Here is a 23468-nt window from a genome sequence, read left to right as displayed (position 1 = left end):
GCTTTGGCAGTTGAGTGCGGAAAGATTCAGGACATGCAGGGAAGGCCATATACAAAAGACTTGGAAGGATATGACTGGGTCTAAGTTAGTCTCCTCCCCCAGCTCCTGACAAAGACACTGAGGAAAGGAAGAGGAGGAGCAGGGAGAGGCTGAGGGAAGCATGAAAGTGAAATGCTGGTGAATGCCCCTGAAAAGGGTCCTGCGTTCTGCAACCTCCCACCACGGTCAGAGGAGGCCTGTGAAAGTAGCTGAACCTGGAGAAACCATGAGACCAGAAGCAAGACTGCCTGCTGCTGTCACCTTGACATCTCACTGCTCAGGAGGGGCATAGTCAAGGCCATTCCCGGGGATGGACTGGCAGACAGCAGGAAGTCATGGAGAGATGCCAAAGGCTCAGCGCAAGTGGACCCCACAAACACCTCCAATGTCCTAGCCTTTAATCAGCCTTTTGTAACTATGCTTCAACCACACTGATCAGGTGGAATAAAGGTTTCTAAAAAGACTGACCAAGTTTCTACAAACTGCTGGAATGGAACCTTGAAAAACAAAAAACAGAGAAGTTATAGAAAATAATCAGGAGTTGTATATTTTTTGCACTACCGGTTTTGTGGCCCGAAAGGCACCTACTGCAGTAGATAAGCAGAGAAAAGGCTGCAGGGTTCTTGCTCTTAGAGGCAGCACTGTCATTATAATCCTTATCTTCCCTCAAATTTATCCAGTGGAATCATTGACAAAGCGGGTGATATGATCCCCATTGAAAAGAGGCCACCTTTTTGTTCTTAAATATCTCTATAAAGAGAACGTCATTGGTTTTAAAAGAATAAAACAAAATGAAATTTCATAGCTAAGTGAATTAAAAGCTAAGCCACAGAATTAGCATGGCAATTACTGTAATATGATGTAATGTTACGCTAAAAACTTTTTTGACTATTACATGTGGGGATCCAATGACTAATAACAATCTCTTTTTTTAATGGACATATGATTTTTTTTTCAATACTCTTGCTCCAAAAGAATTTAAAGATTTCCAAGAATAATGAATACTTTAGATGTGACAATCAGATCATTTTAATTTGGGGAATACTCTATTAATTAGCACCTTATCTATCGAAATTCTATTAGTAAACTCACCCAAATAATTACTATAAAATACTATATTAAATTCACAAAATTATATACCTTAGCCTTTCTGTGATGATTCCGAGATTAATACTTAACACTCATTTTTAAATGAATAGACATTTTTAATAATTTGGCACATGCAATTTCAATTCACACACAGAAGCCAGCCAACTAGGAGGGAAGCAGGAAAGATTTAAGGGTGATTGTAACAAGAAAAACATCAACTGAGATATTTTAAATTTAGAGATGACTCAGAATAAAAATTTTAACAAAGAATCATATTAACCCACAATCCCAAAAAAGGAACTCCACAGAGATTAAATTATAAATAATCAGTGTCAAACCTCTGTTTAAGAGAGGTGTGAAATGCATTTTAAATTGCTTCTCATCAAAATGGCTTCAAAAAGTCTTACAGCACCAAAGGGTTGGCCATTACTTATCCATTACTTTTTGAGCAGGATTCTTAGATTCTGTTGAATAAGTTAGGTGTCACAACACAATATCTACATAACAATTAAAGGTCAATTAGAACAGAATAATAAAATGACAGGGAAAACTAATTAGCATGGTCATAAATTCTTTCTGTGAATATTTTCTCAAAGCACTTCACTTGCATGTAAACCTTTGCCTTCATAGTTCTATTAAAAATGTATATGGGCTTTGATGGGCCAGGGTTCCAGGTAAGAATAACAGACTTGAGAAATGCATGGTTTTCACTAACAGCATTTATTCCCCGTTTTTTTTGGGCCCCACCGACAAAGTGACCTTTATGGAAACTATTAGCTCTGAGAAGGGAGGTGTAAAGAAAACCACAGTTTAAGCATCTGACCTCCCAAAATGCAGGCATTTATCAGAGAGTGCTCTTTAGACCCTGACACTTTCCACAGTAAACCTTGGTTGATTAGGGACTTAAATCAAAACTGAATTTGCTTACTGTGTGACTTGAAAGCATTAGCAATGGAATACATTGGCTTAAAAAAAAAAAAGTCACCAACTTAATCATCCTCAGTCGTCTCAAAAGGAAAACAATCTCTGAAAGGCAAAAGGTCCCTTCACGGGATGATGGGTTTCTAAATGGTAAGTTCCTTCTTTTCAGTAAAGAAGTACCTCTGATGAATCAGTATCACAAAGTCGCATTGGACAAAACAGTAATGTTAGACAAATGGTCTATGCAAGCCACGGGATATGGCAGAGTGATAACATTTTTTGTTAACTATCACCTGAGGATATTTTTTCCGTTACATTTTAGAGAGTGGAAGGGACGGAGGGTGGGGAAGAGAGACAGAAACATTGATGTGAGAGAGATACATTGGTTGCCTTCCACCCCTGCCCTGACCTAGGCTGGGGATCAACCTGTAACCCAGGCACATGCCTTTGACTGGGAATCGAAACTGCGACCTTTCCATGTGCAGGCTGGTGCTCAAACCACTGGAAAACACTGGTCAGGGGGACAGAGTGATCATTTTTATGGGCTGCCAGATTCTTCAAAACCTCCTTCCCAGTTTAGAGGAGGAGATTGGGAGCAAAGACCTTGGAGATTATACTAATCACATAAAGGTACAAACATCAGGGACAAAATGGTACAAAATCTGGGACATGAGGTGTTGAGCAAGTCAAGACCTAATTATGTTTGGACACACGCCCTACATGATGGCATTGCAATTCCTTAAGCCTTGGGGTTCATATTCTATTCACAGCATAAAGTTGTATCCTGCCTGCTGCAAACTCCGAAACCTCAGTACATCACTGTTCAATGTGCACCCCAATGAAGAGCTCCTGTCCATATGATATACTTATTGAAACCTCTGGCTTTATTTTTCTGTCAGAATTCTACATGCATCCTGATTTTCCTTAGGACTGATGTAAGGCAATCTGATATTCATGAAACCCTCACGGGTAGCTGCATGCAGCCCAGAACAGACGACCGTTTAATGAGCTATTACTATGTACCAGTTTGATTTGAGATCTTTTACTTGAAATCTCTAACTTAGTCCCCACAAAAACTCTGGGTGTAAAGTCTTACCACCCCCACTGCAAAGCTGAGGAGAGGGTTTCCTGGGTTCACGAATGCCTGAGCTCTCCCAGGCTTCTCAGGAGCAGCCTTAGAACACAAACCCAGGGCGCTTTCCGGCCCGCACCCATGGTTCTTAAATACTCTTCATCCTCAATCTCTTTCTCAGAGACCACTTCATCTCTGTAACTTTCCTTCTGCTCTTGACCTTGGTATCTTCACAAAAATATAATGTTCCTTCCAAAGAGGTCATACTCGAAACGGGTCTTTGTGTCGGGATACACTTGCAAGTCTCGAGGTGGAACACGCACAACAAGTGATGTGGAGGCGGCAGGACATAAACCCACTTGACAAACAATCACATCTGACCCTTCTGCCCACAGATGGCAAGGGCTCTGTGCTGAGCTGCCTGGCAGAGCTTCCTTTATTGTGTGTGTAGCCGGCACCGTCTCCACGCGAAAATGTAGCTCCTCCATAGGGCAGCGTGAACGGCATTAGTACCTGTCAAATGCAGTTTGTGTTTCCTGTGAATGTGGTTACACCATCAATAAACTTGCACAACAGCATGATCCCTTGGGGGATGGCTTCCCGGATAACCCAGGAGCAGGATGGGTCACTGCCAAGGTTAAATCTGCCATCAGTGGAAAGTAGGCCGCCACCAGGGGGAAGAATGTCTAGCTCTCAGGGTTGGGGATCTTGGGACTGGGTCTCAAGAAAAGTTGTGATTGTCTTAAAATACTGAAGAATGGGGTAGCTTTCTTGGTTGAAGGAAACTGTAAATGCATGTGGATAATTTATAGGAATAAAGATCATATGGCTAGTTAGGTAATTTTTTCATTAGAATCCATGCACATCTAGCCCCAAGTTAAATTATGAAGTGCACATAGTTGATTTTTAATAAAATTTTCAATAATTATTCTTTCTTCCATGACGTTATACCCTCTTGGGTTTTTAGAGTTCATTGTTTTTATTTTATTTTATTGTTTAAAGAATAGAGCTCATTGTTATTCTGACCCCAGAAGTTTGCTCTCTCCAAGCGGCGTGAGTCCCCTAACTCAGCTTCAAAACCTGTCTTGCCAGATGACTGATTTGATGACAGTCTACTTAGAGCTAATACACAATCGCTCATTTTGGCTAAAAATGCTATATAGCCCAGGAAAAAAAAGTTTACATTTTAATTTGTGTCTGAATCTGAAATAAATATTTTAAGACTTTCTCACTCATTAGTAGAGCCAGGCAGAGAAAGATCTGCGAAGGGGCCTGCTGTCCTCAGCCCTCAGATCAGAGCATGCACGGTCTCCATGCCAGACTCCTCAGCTAACCCCCGTGTCCTGCAGCTTCTCCCCAAGGTGCTCATTCTTGTAATGTTTCAAAATCTGGTTGCAAAAGCAGCTTTCCCTTATACCACCAGGCTCCCTCTCCCCTCTTTTCCTCATTAAAACTTAGTTTCCTGCCACAGTTTCAAAAAACTCTCATTAATACAATGCAACCTGTCACTTCTCCCCGTCACTTCTTCTCCTCTAGTCTAGCGCATCTCAGCATGCCTTTCCCACCATTTCTCCTCTTCTAAGTTGAGGTTTACTTACTATTTAAAAAATCTTAATATGTATTTTGGTAACATCTCCAATGCAACGTACAAGTTTAATTGGCTTTGAAAAAAGGAAGTACAAGAAAGAAAAACAAATACACAACCACCATGTGTTCATATCCAGTGACGGTAAGAGCAAGAGACACAAGGGCAGGAATACCTCCCCTCAAGATGGCGCACCTTCTCACAATGGAAGGGGCAAGGAAGGAGCGGAGGTAAAGGAGGGCATTAGGAGGGTCTGACTGCCAGTGGACCCACAAGCTGGACCCAGGCCATCGGAAGTTCCTTATACCCTCCCCTGTCCTCTGAACATACACCTGCCTCCTGTTCCCACAGGGGCAGCTGTTCCAAGGGCGTAGCCATGAGAGAGTAAGTTGTGGAGACCATCCGAGTCTGTATATAGGACTGAACCCCATTAAGGCCTCCATATAAACGTTTAAGATCCTGGTGGGCATGTGCAGAGATCTACTTGTCTTGCAGCATCTAAGACAAGTCCCCTTGCTTATTAATCCTGCCAGCTACCAATCTGGAGTCGCCTGCTTCTTTCTTTGTTCTCCCCTTCCCCTCTGTGAGTATAAGAGCCAGTTCAAGAACAAACAAAAGAGAAAGGAGAGAATATTCAAATAATTTGGGACCACAGGTAATTTAGTAAATGTGACCATCGATTTTTTACATGGATGGAGCATGATATGAAAATGCAACTACTTGTATTTCCTTTTTTTAAAAGTTGGTGGTTTGGCTAATGAGCTTATTTGTTTTTATAAACCCAGATTCTCAATGATCAGCACTAAAATGTGACTACAGATAAAACAGCTTATGTTAAAGCATATAAAAGGACCAGGGGTTGATCTCAGGTGGAACATTCCTGATGGCCAAGAGACACTCTACAGAATATTCCATGTCAGAAAGAACCAAAACCTGTCATTGACCATGTGGCTATTTCTAGTATACGTGGATGTTCCTTGTCATACAGACAAATTATCCAGACATCAAACTCTCTTTTTCAATTTCCACTTGAAAGCTTTGTGTCACTTAGATCAAGTCAACATCAAATTGATTTTTTCTTTTTCCCCCAACAGGATAAGGAAATTTCTGAAAACACTGATGCTGTATACCATGGCACAGAGAATACTGTTAGTAGGATATTCTAATTAACTGAGTTATACATTCAATTATACCTATTTATTATGTATCATTGCTTTACTCCTATCTCTGTTAATATCTTATCTCTGCTTTTTACAGAAAGCTTCTTGAGGAAAAGGCCTAAACTTCACACTATTGATGATGCATTTCATATCATGATCACATATATTATTCCTGATTGATAGATGTTTTGGAATAGGTATTCAAAGAGCTATATCACAAAATAAACTAAGCACAGGAAGTGTTTCCAACATGAGTGTTGCTTTCCTGGGCATACAGAATGCATTTTAGAGTTTGGTGGGACTTCAAGGTTGTCATTACAAACCTTGAAGGCAACTGAAGTATAGAATTGGGAAATGCTGTTTAATAAAGGGCTAGGTCAGTGGTTAGCAAACTGCGGCTCACAAGCCACATGCGGCTCTTTGGCCCCTTGAGTGTGGCTCTTCCACAAAATACCACGTGGGGGCGCGCACATACAGTGCGATTGAAACTTTGTGGCCCATGCGCAGAAGTCAGTATTTTGTGGAAGAGCGACACTCAAGGGGCCAAAGAGCCGCATGTGACTTGCAAGCCGCAGTTTGCCGACCACTGGGTTAGGTGGTAAGCTAGTAGATCATGCCACACCCTTGCATGACTTCTAGTATTTTTAGGATAAAGACCACATTCCACATACCTCCCAACATGACTTATTCCTTGTCCATATATCTGCACTTGCAACCTCAGCTCACACATTCATTCTCTTCTTTTCTTTAGTCACATTTTTCTATTTTTCACTTCCTGAGAGGTACCATAATTCCTCCTGCTACAAGCCCTTTTTCATGTTCTTCCTCAACAGACATTCTTCAATCTATCCCTCTCCTGCCTTCCTTAATCAACCAGTGACTCCTCCTCCTCAAGGAGGTCTTCTGAGGCAGTTTCTGCTTTCAATGAGTGAAATTCCTTGGTTATATACCCTTACAGCTCTCAGACACGTATTGCAGATTAAAATGATGTATTTATAGAGAGATCCCCGGAATAATGTGGACTTCCCCCCACCCCCGCCCCTGCAACTATTCTCTAAGTGTCACCAAAGCAGGTCCTTGCCAGGTTTGTTCACCATCAGATCACCAGTGCCTAGCACACTGCTTTGCAGAAAGGAGTTGCTCCATGAGCGTTTGTAACTGGATCAATGAACGTATAACTTTCCTTCTTACTAATACATGTATATGACACATACACATGTGTTCTTAATTTGGAATAGTTTTGTAAGTTACATATGAGCCTGGGTGACTATTTTTAAACATATTTTAAATAGCAGGTGAGTCATTAACTTTGATGTTATGAAACTCAGTTGAAACTCATTACTCTAAACCAGTGTTCTCTACCTGTGGGTCACGAACAATGAAAATACATCCTGCATATCAGATATTTACATTACGATTCATAACGGTAGCAACATTACAGTTACGAAGCAGCAACGAAAATAACTTTATGGCTGGGGGCCACCACAACATGAGGAGCTGTGTTAAAGGGCCGCGGCGTTAGGAAGGTTGAGAACCCCTGCCCAAGTACTTGTTTCCTTAATCAAATATACCATCCATGGTAGCAATTACATCAGGGTCCGACATGGAATTTGTCAGAGATTTCTGTCTATGTAAAAATAACTTCCGACTCCTGGCTACAACATGAACCAATATTTACCTGTGAGAGCGTTCAGAGCAACACGACCCCTTTTGAATTCAAAGAATCAACGAAAAGGCCAATTACTGCTAGATGGACAGGCAGAAAAGGATAATCTTGCCTGTACTTCTCTTGTCCCCCGAGACGTATGCTCCTGTCCCATTTTCTGAACAATCTAGTAAAATTCAATTTACTTTTCCAATTTGTCTCCAGCCAGGCTTCCTTCTGTCAGGTATGCAGACATTGCACTGGCCACGTAGAGTAACAGGACCGCGAGAATGAAATTACCTGTGCATTTGCGATCTGTGTCTTCTTTCTTTGACCCACTAATCGTCAGCTTGCAGTTGAAGTTTTCCTCCCAGTATTCAGCAAACCAGACGTTCCTTCGGTTGTTTTCCAGTGTGCGGGATGTAAAATAGGCATCAAACCCTAAAGAGAGTTGAATGAAAAGGTCATTGCTTGCGGGGCTCTGCTGGAACATCTGAAAACAAAAATACCCATTGTGGTTTTTCTTTGTTTCAGTAGATTGAATGCTCTTTTGTGTCAATCAAAGAAAAGAAATCAGCGGAAGAAAAAAAATATTCTAATGCTAACCTATATCTATATCTCTAGTCTTTCAGGCAGATGTGTGGCCTATAAGTGACATTTTCACAATAAAATCTGCATTAGAGACCTTAGGGATGCTATAGTCCTCACAACGTGCCTTGCATCTCTGATAACAAGACTAGGGACAAAGCATCTCTGTAATCATCATCATCACCATCACACCAAGAGAATAACTGATAATTTTAGAGCTTACTGTGGATCAAACTCTGGAATTTACATGGATTCTTTGACTCATCGCAACAATCTATGCAGTAGTTACTATCATTCCCATTTTGTTGATGGACAACAGAGGTTTGATGAAATAATAATGTGCCCACGGTAAACAATTTCACCATATTCTGCATCTCTCACTATGTGAGCTACTGACCTGTGAATATCATTTTGAGAGTCCTCTTTTGTTTAGGAATATCCCAGTTTGCAATTGACTTTCTAGTCAAAGTAGAATTAAAATTATGAAGAAGCCACTGGTAAACTGAGGTCAATGTTAGCTCAATGCTATTCACAAAGAGTTGGAGATGAGCAGAGACCGGAAAGGCCAGGTCCCCAGGAAATCTCTCGCTACCACACTAGGATAGCACCACTTTAAATATTCCAATGAAACCATACGGTCCTGTGAGAATCGGACTGGATTCAGTATCACAAGGGCTGGGCTTGAATTCCAGCTCCACTCATCTCACTTAAGTCGTGTAAACATGAGCAAGTACACACTTAACCTTTCAATCTTCCATTCATCAATCTGTAAGCATAAAGATGGTACCACCCCTTCCTCAGTTTCTTATTTGTAATAGTGGGAAGACTAGGAACTTGCAGAGTTAAGGTCAAGCCCATGGAGGAAGATGAACTTACTTTCACATTATTTAAGTTAGTCAAAGTTTTCCCTAAATTTTAGAGTCATTAAAAAAAAATAGCTCCAGACTCTAAACTGTGAGAGGAGAATGTCAGGTTAATTTAATTCACCACTACATTCCCGGCACAGAATTCATGGCCTGGCATATAGTACACGTGCTATAAATAGAAAACTTCAAGTAAGTAAACAAGACAGTAAAAAAAAAAAAATCCCTATAAAATAAAGGATATTGTACAGCATTGTGGGGAAAATGAAAAAGAATATTTTATATCTCAGGTAATTTTCCAGGCTATTGTCAGGACATGATAGAACATAATGATGTCTTGACCAGGTACCCAGAGGAATGTCCTTTCATAGCCACCAAGTGAACTGATTTAAGATAATCCGGCTGTGGCATCTGATCTCATTTTGATGTCGATACTGATTGATTAATCTATCTGGCTGGAAGCCCTCCCCCCACTCACTATTCTCCCATAACCCTGCCTCCAGACAATGTTCAGTAGGATAACATAAAACTCTTAAATAAAGGGCAATCTGTGTTTCCAGGATCACTACATGTATGCACTTGGCTCTGTACAAACATATAAGCAACTTACTGGTACACATGATGACTAGTGACTAACTTACATTTCCCCCTTCATCTTTGCCTGTGCATGGGTGGAAACTGGGGTTTGGGTGGAGCAAGGCTGGTGGGTTGTGACAAGTGGCCCCGATGGTCCATGCTTCCTGAGCTTTCCACCTGGGTGTAGCTCTCCTTCTGCACTGCGTTCTTACCCTTGGAGCACTGGACAGAGGCTGCCAACCCTGTGCCCCTGTGGCTTGTCCCTGCAGAATTCTACCTGGGACCCAGCTGCCTGGATCTGAGAGCTTTGACTAGGACCTTGGTCGGCAAACTGCGGCTCGTGAGCCATATGCGGCTCTTTGGCCCCTTGAATGTGGCTCTTCCTAAACCTTAGGAGTACCCTAATTAAGTTAATAACAATGTACCTACCTATATAGTTTAAGTTTAAAAAACTTGGCTCTCAAAAGAAATTTCAATCGTTGTACTGTTGCTATTTGGCTCTGTTGACTAATGAGTTTGCCGACCACTGGACTAGGAGATGTGAGGTCATGTGGAAAGGGAGGAGTCCAGCCAGACCCCAGTCCTCTCAGCAAAGCCTGTTTGCCCGTCCCAGCCCCCTGCTGACTGTGGTAGAAGCAGCGTTTAACTGAGACCAGCCCCAGCTGCAGAACTGGGGCGATTTCTCTTTTAAGCCATGGCATTCGAGGCGGTTTGTTCTGCAGCCACGGGCAGCTGAAGCACTCCATCTCGGCACCCCAGCCCCTCTCCAGGCAGCACCAACAACACACTCTAAATGTCCTCAACAGAACGCAAAGGGGCGTCAGAAACAAACTTTTCGGTCGCACGTTACAGGTCTGGACACCAAACTAAACTCAGAATAGAAACTCTTAAAAGTGGCTCAAAGGACAGCCTGGATACAATTACATTCTCCAGCTCAGAAGAAAACGTCTTTGGAAGGAACCTCATCATTCTAAAAGTCTATCACTTCAAAATGCCTCTCTCTGCCGCCTGTACCTGCTGGACACACAGAGGGATATTGAGGAAGGTAGGACCAGTTTGCAGCTGACATGCAGGTCGGTGACTGTGGAACATTTAACAGAGAAAAGGAAGGGAAAGCAGCAATCAGGTCCACTTTCCCGGTTCTAAGGGAGACCCAACGAATTTCTGGAAAGAAAGGCACCCCGGAGGCTGGCTGCATGGACCGTGGCCGGACGTGGATGAAGGGTAGGATTTCTTAGCCCAAACCCTTGTCCGTTTCACTCACATGTCCGACGGGCTCGGCTTCCTCCTCCTCTTCCTTCTGCTGGCCACCCTCGTGTAGACACAGGACTGCTTTTCTCTTGCAAGTGCATTATATATGAACTGCCTGGGGCTCCCCTAAGATGCAGATTTTAATTCAGAAGACCTGGGGTGGACAGAAGAGGCTGCCGGTGTAACAAGCCCCAGGTGGCACTCTTGCTGCCCATACTTTAGAAAGCAAGGCTCTCAGGGGGAAAGCCTACATTTTTAACAAGCTCCAGGTGATGCTCACGCTGCCCATACTTGGAGAAGCAGGGATCCGGGGCGAGTCCTGAGCTTCAGCGAGTGGGAAATAAACAATCCCAGCCCTTCTGGTTAAGGTATAAGCATCCCCACCCTCTCAGCCTCCAGTTTTGCCTTGGTTTAGAAGAGAGGGTCTTTGCTCTGCTTGTGTAGTTGAGACCTTTGCCTGGTACTCTGCTCAGTATGGCAGGAGCCCTACCTGGCCATCCTGTTGCCCGCAGAGGACCCTGGAGGGGTAGAGCATGTGGTTGCCTGTTGATGGATGTTCACTCTATGTTTCCCTGAGCATTGCTGCTTTGGGTCTGGAACTGAACACACAATATCCCCGAGGTATGCCTGGACCTGGTAGGTATGGGGAGGGGCGAGTCCATCAAAATGGTAAAACTGGCTACACGGGCTGACGGGGCTGCAGCAGAAGCTGGTTTCAGAACACGAGCTCTTAGAGCCAAGGAGCAGAAGCAGAGGTCAAATGGGTGTGATTCAATTGAGTGAGTCCGTGCCGATTCGCCTCAGCTGAGTCACATTTCTTTCAGGACCAAACAATGTGTTTACTTCTTTTAGCAGGGGCTCTGGTGAAAGATGAATTAATTCTTATTGGTTCCTTCTACTCTTTTTCAATCAAAAGGAATACAGTTGTCCTTGGGATATCTAAGCTTTCAAAAGAGACTTTGCTGTGGCCAAACATTCACAATGCCTTGGAATGCAGCTGGCAGCCCTTTGGGTTCAGGCACTCTCCACCCCTCCGCTTTATTAGTAATGAGAGGCCCAATGCACGAAATCCATGCAAAAGTAGGCCTTCCTTCCCCCAGCTGCTGGTGCCTGCTTCCCTCTGGCACCCGGGACCAGGGCTTCCCTCCAGCCCTGGCTTTGTCCAGAAGGACTTCTGGAATGACACCCGGAATGATGTCTGGTCTAATTAGCATATTACTCTTTTATTATTATAGATACTGAGCTCTGTTATGCACTGGCCCAAAGCTTTCCCTCGGGCTTCAGCCACTAGCCACTACTTTTGATTTTTCATTACAGTTTCTGTAGCCTAATGATTTTGCCTATCTTTTCTTAGGAATAGGCAATTAATACAAGGTACACAGTCACCAAGATGCCACACAGAGAGAAGCAAAATTTAGAATAACTCTAATCTAAACTAGTGTGTGTGTGTGCAGTGAATTGAGACTTTTTCTCATTCCTACTAGAGCTCAGAAGAAAAGTGATCTGGATACACAATAAAGGTGTTATTAAATTATTAGAATTTTTCAAGGTAACCCGAGGCATCAAGAAACAGAATCAGATTTATATCAAAGGAGAAGGATCAGTCTTTTTCATGGTGGACACAAAATTATTATAATGAAGTTGTTCCTTTTATGGGGGGTGGGGAAGATTATTGAACTTCAGAATTCCATCTCCGGAAGGTTTGAAGCAAATGTCCCTTTGGGTTCACATTACACAACATCCCTATAGTTTTGGAAGTGAGCTTAGAGCAACATGGAAATAACAATCAGGGTTTTAGCTGACAAATATATAACTACATTCATCTGGCTCTTTCCCCTTTTAACTGGAGTGCCACCCTAAACACCTCCTGAAATTTGTGGTTGAGACAAGAGCGGACAACTTAACACCCACATAGTTCATCCTGGGCAGTGCGTTTGGGAGTGAGCTTTCCCGCTGAGAAGGAACAAGACTCTCACAAGTGTGTGGTGTAAAAGGAAATCTATCAGATCTCGAGAGGGGTCAGCTGCCTGGATGGCCAGGGTGAAGGGAGACGGGCAGATACGAATGTGGCTTCACCCGGCATCAGAAAGTGACCAGTGGCCCTGATTTCAGGCTGATGCACACAAGTCCTGCTCTGCAGGTTAGAGCATCCCTGTCAGCCGAAGGGCATAGAGGACCCATGGCTTGTTTCTCAGGAGCCTGTAAAGGGGAGGCTCTTAGCTCTTCCTGGTCCTGCTTCTGACTCAGGAAGGAGGCACTCAGGTTGCAGAACCACACAGCCCCTAGCACATCACAGGAATGCAACATGGATGGAATAGATTAAAAAATCAATGAGTAAGGAGAGGAGAAAAGACAGATAGGGGGTAGGAAGGGGAGAGGGTAGAGAGAGGGAGAGAGTGGAGGAGAGAGAGACTGTGAGAATAGAGAAAGAGTGAAGGAGAAAGGTGTAGGAGGAGGGAGAAGAGGAGGGAAGAGAAAGGAAGAGGAGGAGGCACAAGAAACAGGGAAGGGAAGGGGAGAGAAGGGAAGGCAGGGACATTAATGGGTGAGGAAGCAGGGGACTCACATTCCCTGCTCCTGTGATGATGTATCACAACAGCCATTTTTAAAAACAGGTCTGTATTGGTTTTATAACCTTTCTATTTCTATGACATAAGTCATTTTGAACTGTGGCCAGCAAAAAGATATGTCTGTGTCCTAGCCCCTTGAGTTTGTGTGACCTTATTTGGAAAACATTTGGATACTCTATGACAATAAATTACATTAATTAAGATCAGGATCTCAAAATAAGTTCATCCTGGATTATCTGTGAGGGCCCTAAATCCAGTGACAAGTATCTTTATTTATAAGAGACACACAGATGCACAGAGACACGGGGAAGGAGCCATGGAGAAGGTCACATGAGTATGGAGGCAGAGAATGGAATGATGCAGCCGCAAGCCAAGGAAACCTGGAGCCACCATCAAAGGCAAGGAAGGACCCTCCCCTAGAGCATTCAGAAGAAGCACAGCCCTGCTGGCATCTTGATCTGGGACTTCCAGTCTTTAGAACTGTAAAATCATTTCTATTTTAAACCACCAAATTTGTGGTCATTTGTTATGGTCACCCCAGGAAACTAATACACCCATAAGAAGGAAAACAACTCAATTATGTGATAGTACCACATGCTACAGCTTCTGTCTGGTCTGAATGACAACATGTGTTTCTCAGATGTTAACAAATGACAGTTTGGGGAACATGTTTAAACTATGGACTTGTCCTTTCTATTCTATCAAAGAATATTTTAAACTAATTTAAAAACCAGGAGACTTCACTTGCAAGTCCAGATTTTTGGCTTTATATACGTGTAACATTGGAAGATCTAGTAACATGGACCCTATGCCCATGCGGCAGGCATCAGCAGGTGCTGAAGAATGGTCTTTCCTTTATGTGAGCCTCTGTTCCTCCACCCACAACGTTCCCCCACCACCTCTGAGAGTTTCAACATTTGTAAGATGTGTGTGCTTGTCATGATAGACAGTAAGCTTTCCCACCATCAAGAAATGCATCTCTCTTACTGTTACTCACCTTTGCTGAAACCCCATTGAAATGAGAAATGTTATCTCAGGCTCCTAAGAATATATTCTTGAAAAAGTTACTAAAAACATAGCAAAGTAGGGAAGGCAGTAGGAATAAAATTGACATAGATAAATTATCTACCTTCACATACACAAACAAAATCACTTAAAAATTGGAGAAAGAACACAAGTAAAATAGCTGCCAAGAAATACACACACAAGAACACGGTTATCTCTACATTGAGTCAGATTGACTTTTGTCTTTGAGTAGAGATTTAAGGTTCCCTTTATATCCACTCCCATGAAGCTAATTTGTAAATTTTATGTCATTTTAATAATAGTAGTAAGTTATTATCCCCAGAGCTAGATATGCTGCTCTTAAAATTCATATAAAAAATTGAGAACCAGTAGTATTATGAACAAGAAGAGCAAGTATGCATGAGTGTTTGGGCCATTAGGAAGGGAGGTGAGGAAGAGGAAGGCATATCCTACCAGGTATTATATAAATACAAACGGTAAATTCTCTAGATTTAAAAAAAGAATAGTCCTGACACAAGAATAGGAGATCAATGAGCCATTGGAATAGAACAGAATGTCCAGAAATACATCCAATTGTACATGAGAATTTCATATCATAGTGAATAAAAGTAGCATTTCAAATTCACTAGCTATATTCTACCCTTTTAATAATATCTAATAATAGCAACCAGTTGAGTAGTTTTTCAGTTCACAAACTTTGGTGTTCCCCAGATGAAACCTGAAACTGGTCCTGGTACACGGAGGGCGAGGAGAGACCCAAGAAAAAGTCAGATTGGTAGGTGGCAGATTTAATAAGTGAGGGAACTCACTTACCAGGCTTGTCTTGGGTGTGGCAAGTTAAGTAGTAGATATCTGCATGTGCCCACCAGAATCTTTTTTTAAATATACTTTTATTGATTTCAGAGAGGAAGGGAGAGGGAGATAGAAACATCAATGATGAGAGAGAATCATTGATCGATTGACTCCTGCATGCCCCTTACTGGGAATTGAGCCCCCAACCCCTGCATTTGCCCTTGACAGGAATGGAACCCAGGACCCTTCAGTATGCAGGTTGACGCTCTACCCACTGACCCAAAACAGCTAGGGCCCACCAGAATCTTAAAAGTTTATATAGAAGCCTTAACTGGGTTCAGTCCTGTATTCAGTCCAGATGGTCTCAACAACATCTTACTCTCCCAAGGCTATTTCCTTGGAAATGGCTTCCACTGTGGGAACAGGTGGGTGGAGCCCACATACCAAGATAGAAGAGCAGGTGAGGATCCTCTGATTGCCTGAGCCCAGCTTAAAGGTCAACTGGAGATCACATCTGAGTGATGATCTCTTCTAACATAATTGAATAATGATCAAAGCGGATCCCAATTAGAAATTTAACTTTGTATTATTAGTCCATAAGAAAACATGGGAAGCAGTACATGGACTTAACCATTATACCGGTACATGAATTTGGGGTTTCCAGTCCCTTCCAGGGGTGGATTTTGTACATTTGTAGGAACTGGAGATCCTTTACCCTTGGGGCCACCTGCTACGTGATGTCTTTGGTGGGTTCCAGTGCCAAGTGGCATGTCTCCTGATACCCTGTGGGCACTCAGTTCCTTGTCTGCCTCTCAGGAAACTTTATGTTCCTGGAGGACAGAGAAGGAGCCCTACTCCTCTTGGCCTTCCCAATTCAAGTTATTGTAAACATTTATTGGAGTAAGTTGAAGTTGGAGGCACGTAAGTCAGTTTGGCAAGATCATTACTGATCTAGTGGGACAAATCCAGTCTCTCAGATGCACCCACAAATTTGCTGGCTATTCAGTACATGAATGAGAGTGGTGGAAACCAGCCATTATTTTTGAGAAAACAAATAAGAATTATTGCAATGGAAATTATTCCACAAAGAACAAAAATCCCATGGGAAGTGTTTATGGATGAGTTAGAGGGAATACTGTTTGCAATATTACTCAACCAAATGCCTCCAAAGGGATGTTGCATATTATATAATGCTTGGATGCATGCCATTTCTTCATTTCTTTAAATTGCCAGGTAAACACAGGGCATTTTATGTAATCTAAGTATAATTATATGGAAACGCATATAGGTATAAATGGCATATATTACCTTGGTAGTTTAATAGTTAAAAGGTTAAAAGCAGAGTCTGAAACTGGAATTCTAGGGTTCAATTTCTAGCTTTGCTATTTGTTAGCTAGATGACCTTGAGCACATGACCTAACCAGTCTGTTTCTAAATCTGTAAAGTGGGGACAGTAATAATATCTCCTCTACAGGATTGTTAGGAGGCTGCCATGGGAGAACATAGGTAGTATTTAGAACAATGCATGGCACATACATAGTAAGAGCATAAATATTAACCAAATTAAAAGGAAATGAACACTGACTCATGTGGCAGGTGAGAAAAAGAGAGGACAAGAAGAGGAAATTTAGGAAACTCTAAACACTAGCCTGCATATGAAATGTTCAGCTAAGAAGGTCCTGCCTTTGGAGTCAGATGGAGCTGAGTGTGAATCCTGCTCTGCCAACTACTAGCTATTTTATGTAATTTATCTTATACTACACTTAGGTCTCTATTGTTTGTGTTTTGTTGTTGAACTGTATATTTGCTTGCTTATTTGCTTTTTCATTCATTCATTCATTCATTCATTCATTCACTTTTTCCATCTGTAAAATGAGGATAGTAGTACCTACCTACCTTACAGATAGATGTAAAGATTTGAAGTATTAAGGCTAAACCAACTAACTTCTTAAAATTGCTGAATCAATACAGGTTCCTTTGATTCTGCTAATGTACATAGTTTTAGTGTCCGCTCCAGACACTATAAAGCAACTGCCTTCCATCCGCGAAAGCCTCTCATGGTTTTCCTAAGCCATGTGCAGCCATGTAAGCTTAATGGCCTGAACCTAAGTTGTTCTGGGGCAGCTCCGGATGCAGTCAGGGGATAGGAAGGGTAAAAAGCCCGCCCTCTAGTGGATGCTTTAGGAGTGGAGACTCGAAGAGCCCATCTCCCTGGAGGCAACAGGCTACTTCTGCAGAATGTAGAGCAGGTGATGGATCAGGTGTGGTGGGAGGTTCCTGCTCTCCTTCTTTCTACCCTGCCCTCAGTCTGTGCTCAGCTGGTTACCCTGACTTAGCTGGCTAAATGTTCTGCACAGACCCTTGGTAAAGAGCCTGACTGAGTGGCACCAATCACTCATGTGGTTACAGCATTCTCTCAGGCTTAGGGTTCCTATTGTCATGGCTATAATTTCTTGCCTTCCTCCCATCTGCCTTTCTTGCCTTCCTCTTCCTCCATCCATACTATGTTATTTTCAAGATATTCCAAATTTCCATATATTTCTTTCCTCCCCAGTAACAATGAATATAACAACTGTGATACTAAATTTGTTCAATCTTGACTGTGATAAATATTAGCATTATGTATTAAAAGTTATTTTTAAAAAGGTGAAATCTCTTTGATCTATCCATTTTACTTCAAGGTACTTATCCTCCTGAAATAACTATATGCATTTTAAAAAATATATTTTTACTGATTTCAGAGAGGAAGGGAGAGGGAGAGGGAGAAGGAGAGGGAGAGGGAGAGAGAGAAAAATTAATGATGAGAGAGAATAATTGATCAGCTGCCTCCTGCATGCCCCCTACTGGGGATCAAGCCTGCAACCCGGGCATGTGCCCTTGACTGGAATCCAACCCTGGACCTCTTAGTTCGCTCGATCCACTGAGCCAAACCAGCTAGGGCTAATTATATGCATTTTTAAGAAAAGATATATAAACTACTAAAATGATTAATTTTCTTAGATGTAACAATAGCATGGTGATTATGTAAATAGCATGTTCTTATCAGTTAGAAATACTTTCTGGAACATTTTAGGTGAGAAGATATAATATCTGGGATTTTATCTGAAATGTCCCTTCAAAATGAAAGTTCAAAGGGGACAGCTAAAACACCATTAGCAAAATATTGCTGGCATTTGAAGCTAGGTTATTGGTTCATGGGAATTCATTGTACAGTTCTCTCTACTTTTGTATATGAGAATTTCTAGAATAGACTATTTTAAAAGTAGTTATGAAGATGATGGTAACAACACTTTTTATAACAAGGAACATGTAGAACCACCACAATTTCCAAAAATACATGCTTAAATAATATTTATATGTTGCAATTGTATGCAATCATCAGAATTTGACAGATAGAAACTTGTAGTTTTTAAGAGCATACCCAAGGAAATGTGAATTCAATTAGTATGTCATATTGAAAAAGTTAAAATACTTTGATAGTATGACTATTTTATATATATTTATATATGTTATATATAAGTACATAATGCTATATATTTACTATATGTAATTACAGTAATAATATATGTATATATAATTCCTTATCAAACATCAGTAGTAGGTTATTTCCTGAAAGATGGGTGATATTTATTTTACTTTTAGCTCACCCATATTTTCTGATTCTTTACATATAGTTATATATAACAAATATAAAGCAAAGCAAAGCACATTTATAAAATAAAGACATGTATGTAATATATGTCACCAAAATATATGTCCATTCTATAAAATATTCAGTCTCTTGCATGTAGTAAGATATTATAGACGTATCCTCCAAGAAAGTTAATTCCTACTTCTAAGAACAAGCTAATTTTCACAAATGTAATCTACAAATCTCTCATTTATGACTTTATCTAAAATAGGTATAATAAGTATACTCTTGTCACCACTCCCTACAACTACAACAGATCAGACATCACCAATCAATCCTGATAATTAGTCCTAAGAAGCCTAGTCTCTAGCTCCTTCACAGCTTAGTTTTAGGAAGCTGATGCTGATCTGGCATTTTTTAAGATAAGAGTTACTTGCCATCCTTGACATGATTGTATATTTTCAACAAATTGTTCCTTGGAATTTATTATATATTACATACTACTCTCAGATATGGAAACTTAATGATAATAGGATCTAATAGTTAATGGGTGACTACTATACCTGAAGCTTTGGCCTAAATGCTTTGCGTGGATTTTATATATTGGACATAAAAACGATTCTCTGCTCTCAAAGAACTCTCAGTTCTAAGACATTTCTGAGAAGATATGAAGGACAAACATATGGTGCTTTTGCTTAATATAAACTGTTCAGTATTTTCATGAAAGAAATGTGATAGATGGTAGGGACTGTCTTTATAGGAAACCAAGCATAGTAGAGCATGTTGCAAACATTGTTAATTGAACAGTGTCTTTGGTTTGATCTTGTTGTTTGTTTGCTTGCATTATAGAGATGTTTGTCCTATAGAATGTAAAGTTTAGAATTTCTTATAATTTCCTACTGGGTCACCAAGGGGCTCCCAGTGGGAGAAAGTAACAAAGTACACACATGGTACACACATGCACACGCACCCACACATGCACACACACTTCGTGGCACTGCACCCCTACTGCCTTCAGGGTTAAAGCCTGCCTTACGCAGGTTCTAGTTATGTAGAAAGACTACCTTAGGAGATTCCAGGACAGTTCCTTCATTTTTAAATTGTTTTTAAAACAGGCCTCCAAGAATCAGTCATCTCCCAGAGTTTCTCTTCTCTGTCTCCTCAACTCTTAAGACTCCATCTGAGCTTCTATTACTTTGTCAACATCCAGGAAGAAACACAACGGTATGTTCCCAGAGAGGCTGGGCCCAATCACCTTGCTGGAGAAGGTCATGTGACATACAAAGCAATCACACAGGACCTGCCAGGGAATTTCCCAGCTGAGACTTCCCTGTCATAAAAGACAACCTTTAGAGAAGAGGAGTGCTTGCCAAGGGCTTTTGCCTGCGAGGCATTCCCTAGGACTGTGCTATACCAACCCACAAATACTCATGCATGTATTCGGAAGAGAAACTCTTCCCCAGTTCTAAATGAAGAGTTTTCAGAATATCTATGTCTAGAACAGTAGCCTATACCCATGGTTTCAAAGTAGAATTATGTATAAAACTAAAAAAGAAACCCACATCGAGACTCCAAGCCAGACTGATGAACCTAGACATCACATTCTGCTGGTGGGCCTAGGCATCAGTATTTTTACCTTTCCAGGTGAATCCCACGCAGTCTGGGTTGGCAACATCCACTCTAGAATATTATGCAATTTAATTGCTCATATAACCATTTTGCACACAGTCCCAGAGAGTTGTCTGAGGGATGTTAGAAACACAGAAGACAAGGTCCCCGAACTTGGACATTTCTGTTCTTGGTAGATAAATCATGATTACTCAGATAATATCACAGGCTTAAATGTCTTCTGACACATAAAATAAAGATTGAAATATGTTGTCATAATTGATTGCAACTCAGTGCCATTCTTTGAAAGTTGTCATTCATCATATGAAAGCTTTCCAAAATTTTAATTAATAATACTCCACTTTATATAGAGTATAGATATGGGGGTTTTGTACATAATTTTTATTGTTTTATTTTAGAGAGAGAGAAAGGGAGAGGGAGAGAGAGAAACACCTATCAATTGCCTCCTGCATGCCCCCTACCGGGTATTGAATTGGCAACCTTTTGGTGCATGGGGAAGATGCCCAACTCAGCCAAACCGGCCAAGGCTAGAGTATACATATGTTTAGTCATGCTTGTCATCTTAATGAATGATGGGTCAGATTTATGTTTCCATAATGAATTTTGTAAACATTTTTCATATATAATTTTTGTGTAGAAATGTTTAAAAACTTTTTGAATAATATTAAATTATCATGATTACATTCATGTGTGTATATAATTTTCTAACAATCATAATCTTCCAAAATAATGACTTTAATTCATAGAAAGTGTTGAACAGTTCAGCAAATGGAACCTACCCATTTTTCCAGACAATGACAGGAAAGGCCAGATGAACTTGTCAGAGAATTATTCTGCATTGTGGAAGCTTCATGTTTTATTTTTAATAACTACAAGAACCATGTTGCCTGGTTACCATCTTCATTTTGTACTCTGTTCTAAAAATGTCTCAGCATCTGAGCAGCCAGAAGTTTTCAGTGTGTTCAAAACCTAAACTTATATAACCAAACATCTATAACAATCTAGAAGAAATTTTACCAAAATGACATTTCATTTTCTTTCTAATCACAGAATCAGCCACTACCTAAAGATTGGGTGGGGGAAAAAAACACAAAACCTTAACATTTTGATGGAAGGACTTTTCTTATACAGATTTAAGAGAGAGAGAAAAAAAAGACACAAAAAAACAAAAACAAAAAAAAGACATTGTAAAATAATAATACCAGTGTCTCACATGTATAATCATTTACTATTTGAATCCCCATAGAAATATAAACAAAGAAGAACAAGTTGTATGGAGACCTAGAAAAGCTTAAACTGATATTTAAATATAATCTAATAAGGTCACTTTATTTTGTGGTATTTTCAGGTTTTAGTAAAACTGTCGCAATATCTTGGCCTTTTTATCCTATCTAGCAAATCCTACTGCAATACTATTTGATGAATGTTATTTTCTGGGTAGTATTTGGCATATTTAATGAAGACATAATACTTTCAGAAATGTAAAAACAGCTGAGATATCTCATGCAAATAAATGCCTTTATGTGAAGATCAAGTTCAGGAAGTAAATTCATATCACTTCATTCTTTCATCACCCAAGTTACAAAGATATTTCTGAAGTAAAGACATTTCATTAGGTGTTGTAATAGGAAAGGTTATTTGTTCTGAATTCTTCTCTTTTCCACTTTTGGACAACTATATCCTATTTTCTAGGAATGCCCTTACACATTCATATGGTTGTACTAGGTGTTGATGGACTGAGTTAGAGGTGAGCACCCAACCCAACTGGGGTCAATCAAATTCTCTTCTGTGGGAACCTGAAATTGGATATAATAAGATTTCAGTCTCAACCCAGATGGCTCACTTTATAGTAAAGATGTAAACTAATGAGTTGCTGATAGCAGCCATGCAGACTGGGGAGTAGAAAAAAATCACTTTGCACGGGGAGAGAATAATGAGTCCATCAGAGGCCAAGAGAGAAGAGACATGGAAGGGACAGAAAGTCTCTTGCATTTTCTACAGGGCTCCTGCACCCAACTCCAATCTGTTTCTAGGATGTGAAAAGATTCATTGCCCTTGGGTTCTATAAGACATGTCTTGATCCTTATAATAAATTATCCCTCTTCCTATGTGTGTAGGCAAATCCCAATGGACACCTGCCATTGACTGGCACCTATAAGGGTTACAACTGATATTGATGTGAGATAAGTCAGATATGGATCTTGTACTGAAGGAAATTGCGAAGAAGTAGGATCCACAGATAATTTTAACAAAAGGGAGAGGGTGTCAGAAGTTATAGGGATGAGCTGGTAGACAGTTTCACAGGAGGAAGCACACATTTCTGGCTCTGGAGGAGGCGGATCCGATGTTTTTCAGAGCAATGATTTCCAGTCAATGTATTTGAAAATGTGTAGAGTGATGACCAACTCCTTATTCTTTCTTTCAATATGTTTAGGTAGTTGGTGTTACAGGAGTACACATTCAAGTATCTGCCATTTGGTTCCGACACAGGAATCCTTGTTTTTCCTTTTCAGTGGAACACTGTTGGTGGAAGAGCTCCACAGTCTGTATTTTAACATGAGTGATGGACTCACTGGGTATTCAAACTGTATGGCAACATAATAAATGTGATCTTTCCTTGGACATATGTTTCCAACAACAGAACATGGTCAACATTGTTTGCCCCTGAGCCCTACTGGTAAATTTCTCTTCCTCTAGGAGCAGGCAACACAGGAGAGTTTTATAACAGTTACTGGCAGAGCCTGTGCTTACTACCTGGGTCAGTGACACTATTAAAAAAATAAAAAATAGAGTCCTATTTCAGTAATCAAGGATTGCTTCTTTGTCATTCAAATTTCAAATATTTTCAGTGAAGTCATAAAAAGGCATTATAAAGCAGAAATTAATTAAAGCAAGAGGCCCATGGTAGGGGGACTTTGAAAACATATAAAAACTTATCCCTCTCCCCAAGGTACTTTCAGTCTTTGGGGATAGGTAACAAAATACAAACAATAACAATAAAAATAATATAGACTGTATATTGACAGCCTAT

At 40.7% G+C, this 23468-nt stretch overlaps 1 protein-coding gene across 1 annotated transcript in view; it reads right to left on the bottom strand.

Moving 5' to 3' along the window:
- GRM7 (glutamate metabotropic receptor 7) overlaps nucleotides 1-23468 on the bottom strand; it is a 754621-nt gene that overhangs the window by 281572 nt on the left and 449581 nt on the right. The window contains exon 5 of the mRNA XM_059662903.1: nucleotides 7812-7952. Within this exon, the coding sequence (XP_059518886.1) occupies nucleotides 7812-7952 (141 nt within the window). The remainder of the gene's footprint in view (nucleotides 1-7811; nucleotides 7953-23468) is intronic.

Source organism: Myotis daubentonii, chromosome 14, assembly GCF_963259705.1.
Source record: "Myotis daubentonii chromosome 14, mMyoDau2.1, whole genome shotgun sequence".
NCBI classification, from domain to species: Eukaryota; Metazoa; Chordata; class Mammalia; order Chiroptera; family Vespertilionidae; genus Myotis; species Myotis daubentonii.
This window is presented reverse-complemented; position numbering and strand designations above follow the sequence as displayed.